Source organism: Microtus oregoni, unplaced genomic scaffold (assembly GCF_018167655.1).
Source record: "Microtus oregoni isolate MIOR12 unplaced genomic scaffold, Mior012 000006F_ref0000085, whole genome shotgun sequence".
Classification (NCBI taxonomy): domain Eukaryota; kingdom Metazoa; phylum Chordata; class Mammalia; order Rodentia; family Cricetidae; genus Microtus; species Microtus oregoni.
This window is the reverse complement of record NW_024543065.1, coordinates 14,679,720-14,694,934: the sequence shown is the minus strand read 5'-3', so window position 1 is coordinate 14,694,934 and position 15,215 is coordinate 14,679,720. Positions and strand designations below refer to the sequence as shown.

The 15,215-nt window shown below is 33.9% G+C and overlaps 1 protein-coding gene across 1 annotated transcript in view; it reads right to left on the bottom strand.

Annotated features, from left to right (window-relative positions):
* Positions 1-250: 250 nt before the first annotated feature.
* The window catches only part of LOC121449281 (triadin-like), a 46,173-nt gene continuing 31,208 nt past the window's right edge, over positions 251-15,215 (bottom strand). Inside the window, exon 8 of the mRNA XM_041653587.1 lies at positions 251-327. Coding sequence (XP_041509521.1) covers positions 251-327 — 77 coding nt within the window. The remainder of the gene's footprint in view (positions 328-15,215) is intronic.

The following is a 15,215-nucleotide window of genomic DNA, read 5'->3' as shown; positions in this document are numbered from 1 at the left end:
ATGTATGTATATTTTAGTAGAACAGGAAAAGTCAGAGGCTATAGAGGCAAGTGATTCCTAATACTTTTATTTTCTTATTTATATTTTCATTGTTAAGAAAACTCTGTCTTTTATTCTTGCCTCCCCCTCTTCCACTTCCTTATAGGTGATAGTATGTCTAAAGATATGATGCTAAAACAGCCTGTGTAATTTTGATTTGCACCACTGTGAAGATAATACCCCAAATTTACAAGTTTCTTGTTCAGATAATTTAACTTACAACTATGCTATTATTACCTTTGTCTTTCAAAACTGGAGAACTCTTCCCAGATTTTTCTTTTTTCATTTCTAAAAGAGATCATGAGAAAGAAATGTTACCCAAGGTCCCAATGAGGAGCAGAAGAAGGGAGAACATGAGCAAAGAAGTCGGGACCACGAGGCGTGCACCCACCCACTGAGACAGTGGAGCTGATCTATTGGGAGCTCACAAAGGCCAGCTGGACTGTGACTGAAAAAGCATGGGATAAAACTGGACTCTCTGAGCATGGCGAACAATGAGGGCTGCTGAGAAGCCAAGGACAATGGCACGGGGTTTTGAACCTACGTAATGTGCTGGCTTTGTGGGAGCCTAGCCAGTTTGGATGTTCAGCTTCCTAGAAATGGACGGAGGGGGGAGGACCTAGTACTTACCACAGGGCAGGGAACCCTGACTGCTCTTTGGGCTGGAGAGGGAGGGGGAGAGGAGTGGGGGGAGGGGGAGAAGGGTGGGAGGAGGGGGAGAAGGGTGGGAGGAGGGGGAGAAGGGTGGGAGGAGGGGGAGGGAAATGGGAGGCTGGGAGGAGGAGGAAATTTGTTTTTTTTTTCCTTTTCTCAATAAAAAATGTTATTTAAAAAAATAACAGATTATTTTTTGTCATAAGTTTCTTTCTATGTTCTGCTTATAGGGGCTTCAAGAATTGGAGTAGCTCTTCATTGCTATTCAAGATCCATTTGTCTTCTGATTTATATTGTAGATTATATGGAACTAATAGTTTAAATAACTTTTCCAAGCCTGTGAGTCAGGACAGGCACCACGTAGACTTGCATTTCTCTGGCTTAACCTCAATATCAAAGACACTAAAAGCTATAGGCAGATTTTGAAATACAAATGGAAATTAGACTAATAGAGATGAGACGAGATGGAAAGATAAAAACATTTTAGAAGAATAGAGAATCCTAGGCTGTACAGATCTATGAGTTAAAAATGATGGCATAAATTACTTGTACCCAACATAGTGCAGTAAAAGTGATATTCTGTGACTTGAAGGTCAACAGTGGGAAGGCCTTGAAGTTTCCACATTCAAAACCTAGGGACACTAGCTCTGATAATTCCAACTGAATAAATTCGAGTTCTCACAACACTCTAGACAGTGTAGGTAAAAATATCCAGATACAGTCCTTAATACCACCAGCTAACATCCATTACCAGTCAAAGGAGAGACCCCTGGCATATACAGTACCCAGATATTTCACAAAATTTCAACTCAACCTTATACTTAATTGTAATTATGTTAGTTACCTCAGTGAAAATCATTTAGTTTATTCTTTCTGAATTCTAATTAAATCACAAGGAAACTTAAATCATCTATTAAAAGAATTAAATTGTGCTCTCCACACACAGCTAGTGACTTGAGAAAAAGTAGTTACTTGAGAAAATGTAGTTACTTGAGAAAAAAATACTGCACCATGACTCTTTTTAGACATAGTAAGGATTTATTAATCCTACCATAAAATTTTGAGAAAAGGGGAAGAATCCTCACAAGTTTATTTTTAGCCGAGAAGAAATTTACTGGGCAGGAAGCACCATTTTTAACTGTATAATTGGAGGTAAATGCATGTTGTAATTTTTAAAGTTGAGAATAGTTCCTAGGTCAAGAGTAGAATAATATTCCAGTAACTTAGATGCACAACACAGGAAGGAAAGCACTTTAGAGACACCTAACCATTGGAATGTATTATGTTTCCATGTTAGCAATTGGCCATAAAACAGATAATTCAGATGGCAATTGAAGAAACCATTAAATGCAAATTATATACAAGAATTATTATAGTTAAACAAGTCCATTGATAAAAGAAAATTGCTAATATTACTACTCTCATATTATTTCTTTAAATATCAACCACCCCAAATTTCTATTCATTCTTCAAAGGTTTGCTTTACTTAGAGGACAAGCTGACTACACAAAAGGACAATAGGCTGGGCAATGGTGGCGCAGGCCTTTAATACCAGCACTTGGAAGGCCGAGGCAGGCGGATCTCTGTGAGTTAAAGCCTGGCCTACAAAAGCTAGTTCTAGGACAGGCCCCAAAGCTACGGAAAAACCCTGTCTCAAAAAACCAAAGGGAAAAAAATGCAATGAAATAAAAGTTAAAAACAGTTTCCTAAAGATGCATGTGGATTTTTATCAAAAATAGAGTCTTAAGTTCTAATGTTTTAGCTACATATTTCAGACATGTTAATAGTCCATATTCTCATAAACATCCATATACTGTTAATATGAAGAGTAATTTGAAATTTTGTGTGTGATTGCTTTGTATTTAAAAATAAAATATGGAGATTGTGACTAAAGTAACTATACAGATCAAGATTTTAAAATGTACAAGATTAAAGATTATTCAGTTTGACCTAAAATATTCCATAGCTATGAATCTAGGGATGATGTATCGAATCTTAACATGACTAAAAGAAGTAAATTGAAATTTGCTTTTTCTTTGTCTTCTAACTCTATTCTGCAGAAAATGGAATGAAAGCATATACATAATATTTGCTCTTATAAGAAATTAATAAAAGGTTTATGGAAGAAACAAAAGACAGAAAACCATAACGAATATCAGGAGAGAGCAAAGGGACATTAACATTCTCCCTGGCAAAATTACAATTTTTTTCAATTCCAAACAATAAGTGTCTAAGTGGTTTTAATCGAAACAGCAAAAGTGAATAATTTTATTAATTCACTTCTCACTATTCATTGCCCTAAATGATCATCTTCAGAAAAAGCATTATGCACTCATTCTCTAGCCTCTAAATAGTTTTTAAATGTCTGCTTGAGAACCATTCAGTCAGCATTTTTTATTTGACCACATTCCCATCCTGGTGTTTTTCTTCATTGTTAGTCTTAGATCCTCCTTTGTATTTATTATAAATATTTGTGCTTTATGTTTAAAAATAAAATTATGAATCTATCTCAGAATGACAAGTCAATTAAGACTCCTAATTAAAGGGATTTTTGACAACGTTTTGTCAGTCCTTGAAGGCTGTGGTGATATGTCTGTCAGGACACTGTGAATAGCGGAGATTATATTGATGTTTGAAAGTTAAGTGACGTAATTGGACGGGAGAGACTTCATGAATTCTCAAATAGCCAACTGTGTAACTAATAGCGATCAGTCCAACCATGTAGCAAACAAACTTGAAAAACTTTCTTCAAGCACTGTGTATGATCCAGAAATGCTGGGGTGTACTCGTACTTTAGAAATGCGACATCAACTGTGGTCCAAAAAATCAAAACAAGGGTTGGTTTGGGCTTATCTGAGGTGTATATTACCACCATCGATGAGAAAAAGGTCTTCAAGGTCTCCTCATGGTTCCAGTTCATTTGAAAAGCTCTTTCTTCAGTGAGATAGAATTCTTAAAATTGTCTTAGATTAGAGACTCCTCCTGAAGTCATTTAGGTACCCATATTATTTGAATAAATTGTAAATTGTAGCTAATTACCCGACTTTGGGCTTTTCTGCTTGGCTGCAGAGTAGAATGGTTTTCACACGTACTCAATCTAGTGGTCATCACACCTTAACTAAAATGCCTACTGAAATTCTAGCAATTCATGTGCGTGCATTTTAGTTTTCTTCTGCCTAGCTCTTGCAGAAATATAAGTAATGTGTAATTATATACAAATAAAATCAGGACCTTTATGTAAAGTTTTAAATTGCATTATTTTAACTTCTGATTCAATATTTAGAGAATTAATTCCATTGCAAAACATAATTTTTACCACTCTTGGGAATATACCCAAGAGAGGCCCTATCATACAACAAAAGTATATGTTCAACTATGTTCATAGCAGCGTTGTTTGTAATAGCCAGAACCTGGAAACAACCTAGATGCCCTTCAATGGAAAAATGGATGAAGAAAGTATGGAATGTATACATATTAGAGTACTACTCAGCAGTAAAAAACAAGGACTTCTTGAATTTTGCATACAAATGGAGGAAAATAGAAAACACTATCCTGAGTGAGGTAAGCCAGACCCAAAAAGAGGAACATGGGATGTACTCACTCATATTTGGTTTCTAGCCATAAACAAAGGACATTGAGCCTATAATTAGTGATCCTAGAGAACCTAAATAAGGAGAACCCAAAGAAAAACATAGGCATCCTCCTGAATATTAACCTTCATCAGGCGATGAAATGAGACAGAGACAGAGACCCACATTGGAGCACCGGACAGAAATCTCAAGGTCCAAATCAGGAGCAGAAGGAGAGAGAGCACGAGCAAGGAACTCAGGACCGCGAGGGGTGCACCCACACACTGAGACAATGGGGATGTTCTATCGGGAACTCACCAAGGCCAGCTGGCCTGGGTCTGAAAAAGCATGGGATAAAACCGGACTTGCTGAACATAGCAGACAATGAGGACTACTGAGAACTCAAGAACAATGGCAATGGATTTTTGATCCTACTGCACGTAATGGCTTTGGGGGAGCCTAAGCAGTTTGGATGCTCACCTTACTAGACCTGGATGGAGGTGGGCGGTCCTTGGACTTCCCACAGGTCAGGGAACCCTGATTGCTCTTAGAGCTGATGAGGGAGGGGGACTTGATCGAGGGAGGGGGAGGGAAATGGGAGGTGGTGGCGGGGAGGAGACAGAAATCCTTAATAAATAAATAAATTTAAAAAAAGAAAACTTTATTAATTTTCTTTCTATAATCATACTCAACTTGCAAAATTAAGTCTCCTTGCTGATAAATAATGTAAGCCACAGTGTTCTTGGCATTTCCTGAATCTTAAACTAAAGCTTTATTTTCCATGATTACATACATTGACATAACATCTTTTTCACTTCGTATGTATGTATAGTGAATTGAGTGATATTAATATGATAGCTAAAGCTAAGAGATCATGTGTACAGAAGCTTATCCAAGATTACACCTAATTAAAACAATAACAACACGGTTCTGCTCCATAGCCAATCATTAATTACATGGTTTGCTTCGGTGGTCAGTTTTTTAGTTCATTGTGTATTCTAGACATTAACCCATAGTCATCTGTATTGCTGACAGAGTCTTGTTCTGTAGGCTAATTCTTCAAATAATTGATAGTGATATTTTGCTGTTCAGAGGCCCTTGTGGTTTGTTGAGATCCTGTTTGTCAATTATTGGTCTTATTCCCTTTGCTACAGAAGTCCTCTTCAGAAAGCCAGTACCTCTACATACCATTTGAAATGTGCTACCGACGTTTTCTTCTAAAAGATTCGGGTATCGAGTCTTATGTTGACTCCTTAAACCTTCTGGTATTGAGTTTTGTGTTTAGGGTGAGATATAAGAATTTACTTTCATTTTCACGATTATAACTATCTTTTATTTTCCTATCATGATTTGTTAAAGATGCTGTCTTCGTTCCAATGAGCATTTTTGGCCTCTTTGTTAAATATCAGGCAGCTTTAGTAATGTGAACTTATACCTGGATCCTCAGTTTTACTGTAGTGATCATTGTGCCTAATTTTTATTCAAGTGTATTGCTGCTTTATCATTGTATCCTTGAAGTGTAACTTTAAATAAGGGAAGGTGATACCTCAAGCAGAGATATTATTGTTCAAGATTGTTTTGACTACCTGAAAATTATTCTGTTTCCACTGAATTTTGAGATTGATTTTTCAATTTTTTTGATGAACTGAGTTCATAAGAATTGCATTGTGTATTGATTTTAGTACGTTAGCCATTTTCACAGTGGTAGTCCTATCAATTCACAAGCAAAGAAGTTCTCTTCATCTTCTTATTTCTACTTCAGCTTCTTCCTTCAGTGTTTTAAGGTTTTAATCATTACAGGTCTTTTCTTTCTTTGCTTATTTTTATTTTGAAAGTTCTTTTGTTTCCTAGAGATTTTTATGAAGGGGACTGTATTCCTGATTTTTCATTCATTATGTCTTTAGTATACAAGAAGACTACTGATTTTTATGAATGATATTGTATTACTGATTTCTCATTCAGTATCTTTAGTATATAAGAAGGCTATTAATTTTTATGAATAGGATTGTGTTCCTTATTTCTTTTCAGTATGTCTTTAGTATATTAGAAGACTATTGACTTTTATGAATGGGATTTTATTCCTGATTTTTCATTGAGTATGTCTTTAGTACATAAGATTACTGATTTTTGTATGGTAGTGTTGTATCCTAACACTTTGCTGAAGGTACTTTTCAGGTGTAGTCATATTCTGGTAGACACAAGCAAACTAATGAAAAACAAAAAGCTATAAACAACTAAAAGAACATACAGAAACTGTGGAGTTCTTTGTAAAATGGTCAATTACTTCTGAACATGAGGCCCATCTTGGAGTGGTTGACATACCCAGGGTCATCTGATGGAAATAACTGATTTTCTATATATCAGCAGGTACAAGAGACAGTTCAGTTGCTAACCTTTGCTTTAGTGTCTAAGTTTTCATTAATTCATTAATTTATTCAAAAATGTAACAATATAAAATATAAAAGAATAAAACAAAAGTTATCAAATTGAAGTTGAATAAGACAACTACAAGAATAAAAAAATGTTTTTTTAAAAATCAATCATCAATCAGTCAATCAACATACACAATTTCACAATGCTTTGGCATGTGTAACTTTTTAATGTTAAGTACTGTTTCCTATCAAATATATCCATTGCTTATTTTTATTTCTCATCTGCTTTCATAAGAATAAAGACAACTATACACTTAGTCATAATGGTAATGTCCTTCTTTTCCCTTTTTCTCTTTTTTCCCCTTTATTGAAAATAGATTCTTTTCTCGTGTAATATATCCTGATTTCAATTTCCCCACTCTCTAATCTTCCCAGTTTCTTCCCATCTAAATCCACTTTGTTTTCTGTCATCAGAAAAGAACAGGCTTCTAAGAGATAATAATGAAATGTAACTAAATAAAATATATTAAGATAAAACAAAAATAATCACATTGAAGTTGGACAGGACAGACTAATAGTAGAACCTAAAAGAACATATAAGAATCAGAGACACTCATTCACACATTAAAGAATCCTATAAAAACACTAAACTAAAATTCATAATCTGTGCGCACAGGAACTGTCGCATAGCCTTTCAGGCCCATTGCATGCAGCCTCAGTCTCTATGAGTTCAAATAAACTTTGTGTGTGTTGATGTATAAGGTCTTGTTTTCCTGCTGCCCTCCATCCTTCTGGCCCTTACATTCTTCCTGTTTCCCCTTCAGCAGGTTTCCCTTTGCTCTTTGGGGTGGGGTTTGATAGAAACTTCCTGTTTAAGACTGAGTGTTCCCAGGACTCTCGATTCCTGCATGATATCTGGCTGTGAGTCTCTGTATTTGTTCCAATTTCCTGCAGGAGAAAGCTTCTCTGAACATGGCTGATCAAGGCACTGATCTATGAATATAGCAGAATGTCATTAGGAATTACTTTGCTACTATGTTCTTTTAGTAAAACACTAGTACTCGGTTTTATCCTAGGCTGCTGTCCTGTCTAGTTTCAAGTTCTTGGTCACCTGTATGGGTTCTATCTTACAGTATGAACCTAAAGTCAAAACAGTTATGATGGGTTAATCTGAAATCTTTGTGCCACCATTGCCCCAGCCTATCTTACACCATTGTAGATGAAGGATCTGAGGCTGGCTTGGTGTTTATGTTTCTCTTTTGAGAGTGTGTAGAGTACTTTCCAGTATGAAAGACATGGCAAAATGGGCGTGAAGCCTCTAGGTAGTCATTAGCTCTACACATCCATGTTTAAAGAGCCGAGTGAATGTTGTCTTCAAACATGGGCCTTTCCGGGGTGGCACATGCTTTTAATCCCAGTACTCAGGAGGCAGAGGCAGGTGGATCTCTGAGTAGAAGGCTAGCCTAACTTGGTCTACAGAGTGAGTTCCAGGACAACCAGAACTTCACAGAGAAACCCTGTCTCAAAAAATATTTCAATGAATGAATAAATGAATGAATGAATGAATGAATGAATAAATAAATAAATAAATAAGGGGTCTTTGCTATAAGTTTGTAGAAAGAAACCCATAAACTTGACAACAGTCTGGGTTATTCAGGGATTCTTGTGGGGCCTCAACTTGTAGTAACCCAATCTCAATATGGGAAGCTTCATTTAGTGACAAGAAATGGCCAGTTGAGAATCATTCTACACCATTACCTGGCAATTTCATTTATATTGCCTTCATATATGTATATATTTTAGGAGGTTTCTACTGCATTAGACCTCCATACTAACCATCAAATGGCCCTTAATTTTAGCTGACTCTTTCTGTATTCCTTTCCTCAATGAATCATCCCACCTTCCCCACTTGATCCTCCCATTCCAGGCCCCCACTCATCTATAACTATCTATTCTGTTTCTCTTCCATAAAGAGGTCTATCTCTTTCCTCTACTCCCTTACTCTACACCTACCCTCTGTTTTTCTATGAATTATTTCTTGGTTATCATTGACTTTCCAGCTAATATCCTCATGTAAGTTAATACATACCATATTCTGATCTGGGATACCTCATTCAGGATGATTTTTTTTCTAGCTCCATCCATTTGTCTTCAAATTTCATGATAATATTCCACTGTGTAAATATACCACATTTTCTTTATTCATTCTTCTGTTGAGGGACTTGTAGATTGTTTCCAAATTCTGGCTACTTTGAATAGAGCCCAAATTAACATGATTGAGTAAATGTCTTTGCGAAAGGATGAAGCGTCCTTTCTGTGTATATCAAGGGTGATACAGCTGGATCTTGAGATACATCAATTCCTATCTTCCTGAGGAACCACCATACTAATTTCCATCGTGACTGTAAAATTTTGAATTCCTACCAGCAATGGATGGGTGTCTCTCTTACTTCACATTCTGGCAATAATGAGCTGCCACTTGTTTTATTAATTCTAGCCATTCTGACTAGTGTAAGATGAAGTCTCAAAGTAGTTTCTAATTGCATTTCCCTAAGGCTAAGGATATTGACTAATTTTTTAAAAAGTGTTTCTTGTTCATTTGAGTTTCCTTTTTTGAGAATTCTTTTTATATCTATATCACATTTTTAAATGGGTCATTTGTTTTTTTAAATGTAGCTACTTCTGTTCTTTATATTTTTTGAATATTAGTCCTCTAGAAAATGTGCAGTAAGTAAAAATCTTTTCTCTTCCTGTAGGATGCTCCATTGTCTGAATGATGGAGTCGTTTCCATGAAGAAGCTCCTCAGTTTTATGAGGTTCCATTTGTTAATTGTTGATATTAGTTCCTATGATAATGTGTTCTATTCATAAAGTGTTTTTCTATGCCAGTGACTTCAAATCTATTCACCACTTTCTCTTTTGCAAGGTTCAGTGTATCTGGTTTTAGGTTCAGGTCTTGTATCCATTTGGAGTTAATTTTTGGGAGGGTAGCAAATATGAATCTATTGTATTCTGCTACAAGCAGTTGCCCATTTGACTAGCATCATTTGTTAAAATTTCTCTTCTTTCCAGTGTGTATTTCTGGCCTCTTTATGAAGACTCAGGAGGCCATGGGTGTGTGGATTTGTGTCTGAGTCTTCAATTATATTCCAATGATCAACTTGTCCGTTTCTTGTGCCCAAACGTCTTTTGTTACTATTCCTTTGTAGTACAGCTTGAAATAAGGGTTACTGATGCCTCCCACAGTTCTTTTATTACTTGGGGTTGTTTTAGCTATCCTAAGGATTTTTTTTGTTTCCACATGAAGATGAAAATTCTCCTCTTGAGATTTGTAGAGAATTGTGCTGGAATTTTGATGTGGATTTCTTTGAATCTGTAGTTTGCTTTTGGTAGGAAAGTCATTTATATTATATTGACCCTCCTGTTGCTTGAGCATGTGAGATCTTTTCATCTGTTGACATTGTCTTCAATTTTTTTCTAAAAAGACTTGAAGTAATTATCATACAAATCTTCTAATTGTTTGATTAGAGATACCCCAACATATTTTTTTATTATTTAAGGTTAGTGTGAAATGTTGTTTCCACCATTTTCTTCTCAGATCATTTCTTATTTGTATATAGGAGGGTTAAGGATTTTTGTTCGTTAATTTGAATCCAGCAAACTTTGTTTAGTGTGTTTATCAGCTATAGGAGTTTCTTGATGGAGTTTTTCAGGCAATAATTCATAATGATTACTATCATATCCCAACTTTCATTTTATTCATGAAGCATATTATGAATACTACCATATTCCAACTTTATTTTGTTCATGATATTAATTCAATAAAGTTTTAATAAAAGAATGAAGCATGTACTGAAGAACTAATAAAAGTCAATATTGCCTTTTTGTAAAAACAGTTTCAGCCACTCATCATTAGGTCACTTACAGTCTTCTGCCTCCAGAAACAATATATTATGGCATTTTCATAATTTGATTCTTAACATATAATTCATTATTCATATATATATGTATATACAGGGTATTAATCTCCAAGACAACTTATGTACTTATTACAGAACCCCATGGCTAAATTCATTTTTATAGAACTACATCTCATTTATTTACTATTCAACATCATGTTTTGCTGATATCTTTTGAAATTTAATTGTAAACTAAATGTATGAAAATATTTTAAATGTTAGCATTTTATTCAGATTATTTCTAGAAGGTTTTCAATTTCCATATTATTGAAAGAATTTTTGTTTGTACGTTCATGTGTGCACATATATTTGTGTGTATGTCTGTTTTTATGTCTGTGTGTGTGTGCGTATGTACATAGGCAAGAGGATAGCTTTTGTTGACATCTCTTTCCATTTTTATACAAGTTGAGGGGTAAAACTCAGATCTCCAGACTTTAATATCAAGCATCTTTATCCTCCTATCCATCTTGCTGGTCCTACAATGTTTTTTCATTTTGAAATTTGAATCTGATTTTCCTACTTTCATTTTGCATAGACTGTTCTCACAAAAGGAATTCAGTATGTTCTTAAGCATTTATGAAAAATAGGAATGATTTAGACATAGGTTGTCTTTCATTGAGAAATGTATTCTTATGGATTTCTCATACAATGGAAGGCTATTCAAGAATTGCCTAATAAAGTAATTGATATATGAACATAGGACAAGACTAGCCAATGTCATAGTAAATATATAATAAGAATAAGCTACAATATATTTTATTTTGAGATACCTTTATGTTGACTTAATATTTCGTAACTATCACTAAATTACATAATTTTTTTCTCTTTTGAAGACACAAATTAAATGTACTAACTCAAGAATTTTTCATGATAAATTTTATTTTCAGAGTTTTAAATGATAATATAGTGCCATTAGATAATTATATGACTATTCTTTATATTGTAATGTATAAAATTCAAGTGAATGGAACTCAAATGTTTCTAGCTATAATGATGAAGAACTTTTTTAAGCAATGTTTTATAAATACAAACTATTGGAGGAAATTATGAATTGAAATTTGACATTTCAAGAATTTTTCAACAAGCTTATACTAACATTTTATCAAAAAGTAAGGCAATATTACACAAGTTCAACTTATCTATGATGTAAAATTCACACTAGTTCTTGAAATAACTTAAAATGTGTGATTTCATTTACTGCGATAAAATAGTAGAGTTGAAAATATCAGTTTTTTTTTTCTGAAATTTGCCTCTAAATTATTATGTTGACAATCCACTAATTTATACTAAGGTACCTCATACACACTAAATGCAAACAAATAATAAATGCAAATCATTTTATTTTATTATAAGTAGATCTTTAGTAGGAAAACCAATATGTCTTAAAAATAAGTCAATTCGACAAAAAATCAAAGATAATCTTTTCTCTAAGCAATTAACTTTATGAATGTAACCATTTTGACATACATTCTGTTTCAAGGGAAAAAGAGATACAGCCAATATATGGGCTCAGTTTAGTAGCATGAATGATATAGTTTTTAATAGAAAATCTAAGAAGCAATTGGCTACTGCTTTTGAAATCTAGAGGTGGTATGCACTTGTGTTGAGTAGTACAAACTATAATGCATTTCTTCAGCCTTCTATACAATCCACTTTACAAAGTCAAATAATATGCAGAGTTGAGTTAAATACTTAATGTTTCTTAGTTCCAAATAGTACTAATGGTGATCAGAATGCCATTGAGGAGAAACAGTACGTGTGAGGACAGTTTCCTTATGATGGAAATGGGAATGAAACATCCACCTGATGTCAAAATGTAGAAAATGGTGAAAACTGTACACATTTTTATTTTGGTTGAAAGTCTCCTCGGGCTGGAGAGATGGCCCAGCAGTTAAGAGCATTGCCTGCTTTTCCAAAGGTCCTGAGTTCAATTCTCAGCAACCACATGGTGGCTCACAACCATCTGTAATGAGGTCTGGTGACCTCTTCTGGCCTGCGGGCATACATGTAGACAGAATATTGTATACATAATAAATAAATATTTTAAAAAAAGAAAGTTTCCTCAAATTATATAATCTATTCCCAAAGCAAATATAAAATACTTTGTCATTATATTAACAGGTCACATGAAAAATTTCCTTATATTTATAATCATAGTCAACTATGCAAAAAGAAATGGTTCATATTTGTATTCTTTTATTTTCAGATTAAGACAAAGTTTAAGGATTATAAGTGAAATAGAGACACACAGATGACACAAAGAGCTTGTTACTTTAGGAACCTAAAACACTGAATTGTTTGTGGAGAAAGTATATTAGTGGATCACAGAAGGTACTGAATGAAGGCAACGTAGGAGTGATGCTTTTTTTGGAGTTTTGTTTCCTGCCCTGAGATTCAACGTATCCAGTTTAGTCCTTCTACCTACCACCCCTCCTGACTTTCTTCTTACTGAGGCTCCTGGATGGTAAGAGTGGTACTTTACAGAGGCAAGGATTGGAGAATGAACTTCAGACAATCTGACATGTATGCTTGTATCTTTATGTTTTGAAAGAAAAGAATGACATTAATGCATATCATCATCATCACATCACATCATCATCATTACTCAGGTGGTTCATTTCCTAGGCAAAAAAAAAATGTCTTCAGTGTTGAATATCAATGCTATCAATAAAAATTTGAATGACGTGCATCAAATGATGCATGACAGATGGTGGTTCTGAGGAAGAAACACGTATAAAAACACAAACTTCCTTGAGTAATGTGTTCTGCTGTGACATGTAGAATTTAGAGCTTTTTGTCTACTGAAGGGAAAATGGAGCAGACGGTGGAAAAACCAAGAGAGCAAGAACTGAAAAGGAATTTGCTATAGGTCGTATGAGTCAAACGAGAAGGACTTAATATAAAAGTACTAAATAAGGGTAAGATGAAGTAAAATGTCACTATGACTGTGTAAAATGATGAATTGGTAAACATTGTTTAAAATATGCAAACTAAGTTTTAAAAAAGAATGGAGGGTACACATGCATGTATTGTTTGGTGTTGTTTGTAGATCAGCTTCACTCTTGAGTCAAGCACAACCCTTCCCAGCGCCTGGCCTGTTGTGGGCGCTCAATAAATATTAAACAATGAAGTAAAACCATTTTCAAAGGTTTGAAATTCACAGGAATCAATCATTTTTTATCATTTAAAATTTATTGAGGGTCAACAACAAGACTTAATCAACATATGCAGATTGGTTTTTTATAAACACACTTCAAACAAATCATTAAATACAATTGGGTCAACTAAGCTTTTTAGTTTTACTCCATTGATTTTTTAAAGTTTAAATTCCTTCCTTTTTAAAAAGAATTTTGGTATACAAAAAATATAAACCCAATCATTCAAATAAGTAGTACTGTCTCAGGGAAATCACTGCTCTAAGATATTTTTAACAATCACTTTAAACTCAGAATGAGTGTACAATAATTACACATCACAGATTAAAAAATAACCAGTGCATACACAAAGGCTGTGTACTGAGATAAAGGAGCATAATGGCTCACACACAATGTACTTGTTTTCCACCATTTATCCTGACAAATTTTAAGGCTCTTACAATTATATGGGTAACATAGTTTACAGAATCACATCCAACCCAAAGAAAGACAGAAACCTTTCATATGCATACAGATTAGATTGCTTATGTGTACTGAAACCTTTCTAAATTTAAAGAAAAATTGAATATCTTATAGACAAAGTCAACCTTGACATAGTTTTGATGTTTACTTTCATAATTTACACTTTATAAAGTGATGACCAATTTTTTCAAATTCATGTTATTGGTTAATAGGAAATCAAACATTGTTCTTAAAAAAATTGTCATGCGTCAAATTAACTGGGTTGTAAGTTCGTTTTGTTTAATAGGAGGATGAAATGCTACATATAATAACTTAGTTACAGCCTTTTAAAATTCACCTTATAATACTGAACTTTACATATACATTTAAGTGTACAGTTTGACTTTATTGCAATCTTATACAATAAGAGGCTTTCTATACAAGGCCTCCTGTAAAATAATAATAATCTAATGTAAGAAATACTCTGTTTAACACTGTGTATCAGAGTATCAGAAATTTTTCATTTGAGAAAAATATTAGCTTTTGATTCTTCCCTAAGTATATAAATTTATTTTAAAAGCAAGGATAAGGTATACTTTACTGAGTTTGGCACACGAATTTGCACAATTAAGCAATAATTTAACTATCTCTTTTCTTTTGCCTTGTTAAGAAGTTCAAATTAACTTACTTATAATTAATAAACTAAATAATTTCCATATCTTTGTCCATATGATTGTTCATCACACCCAACTTCTGAATAATAACCAACTATAAATATATGATAACTAATAGAGTTGTTGAATAATAATTACATTTTCTCTATTGTTTCTACTTTTGAATTAATAAGGTGAAGATTTAATCTAACTTTTTAACTTTTGCCTACATTTTTTGTTAGAACTTGACATTACAGAATATTCTTATAGCTACAAAATGTGTTCAGCATAAGTTGTTGAATCTGGCTCAGCTTAGACTTCTTTCTGGACCTTTTCTCTATGTTTGCAATCAACCAACAAATATTTATTGAAC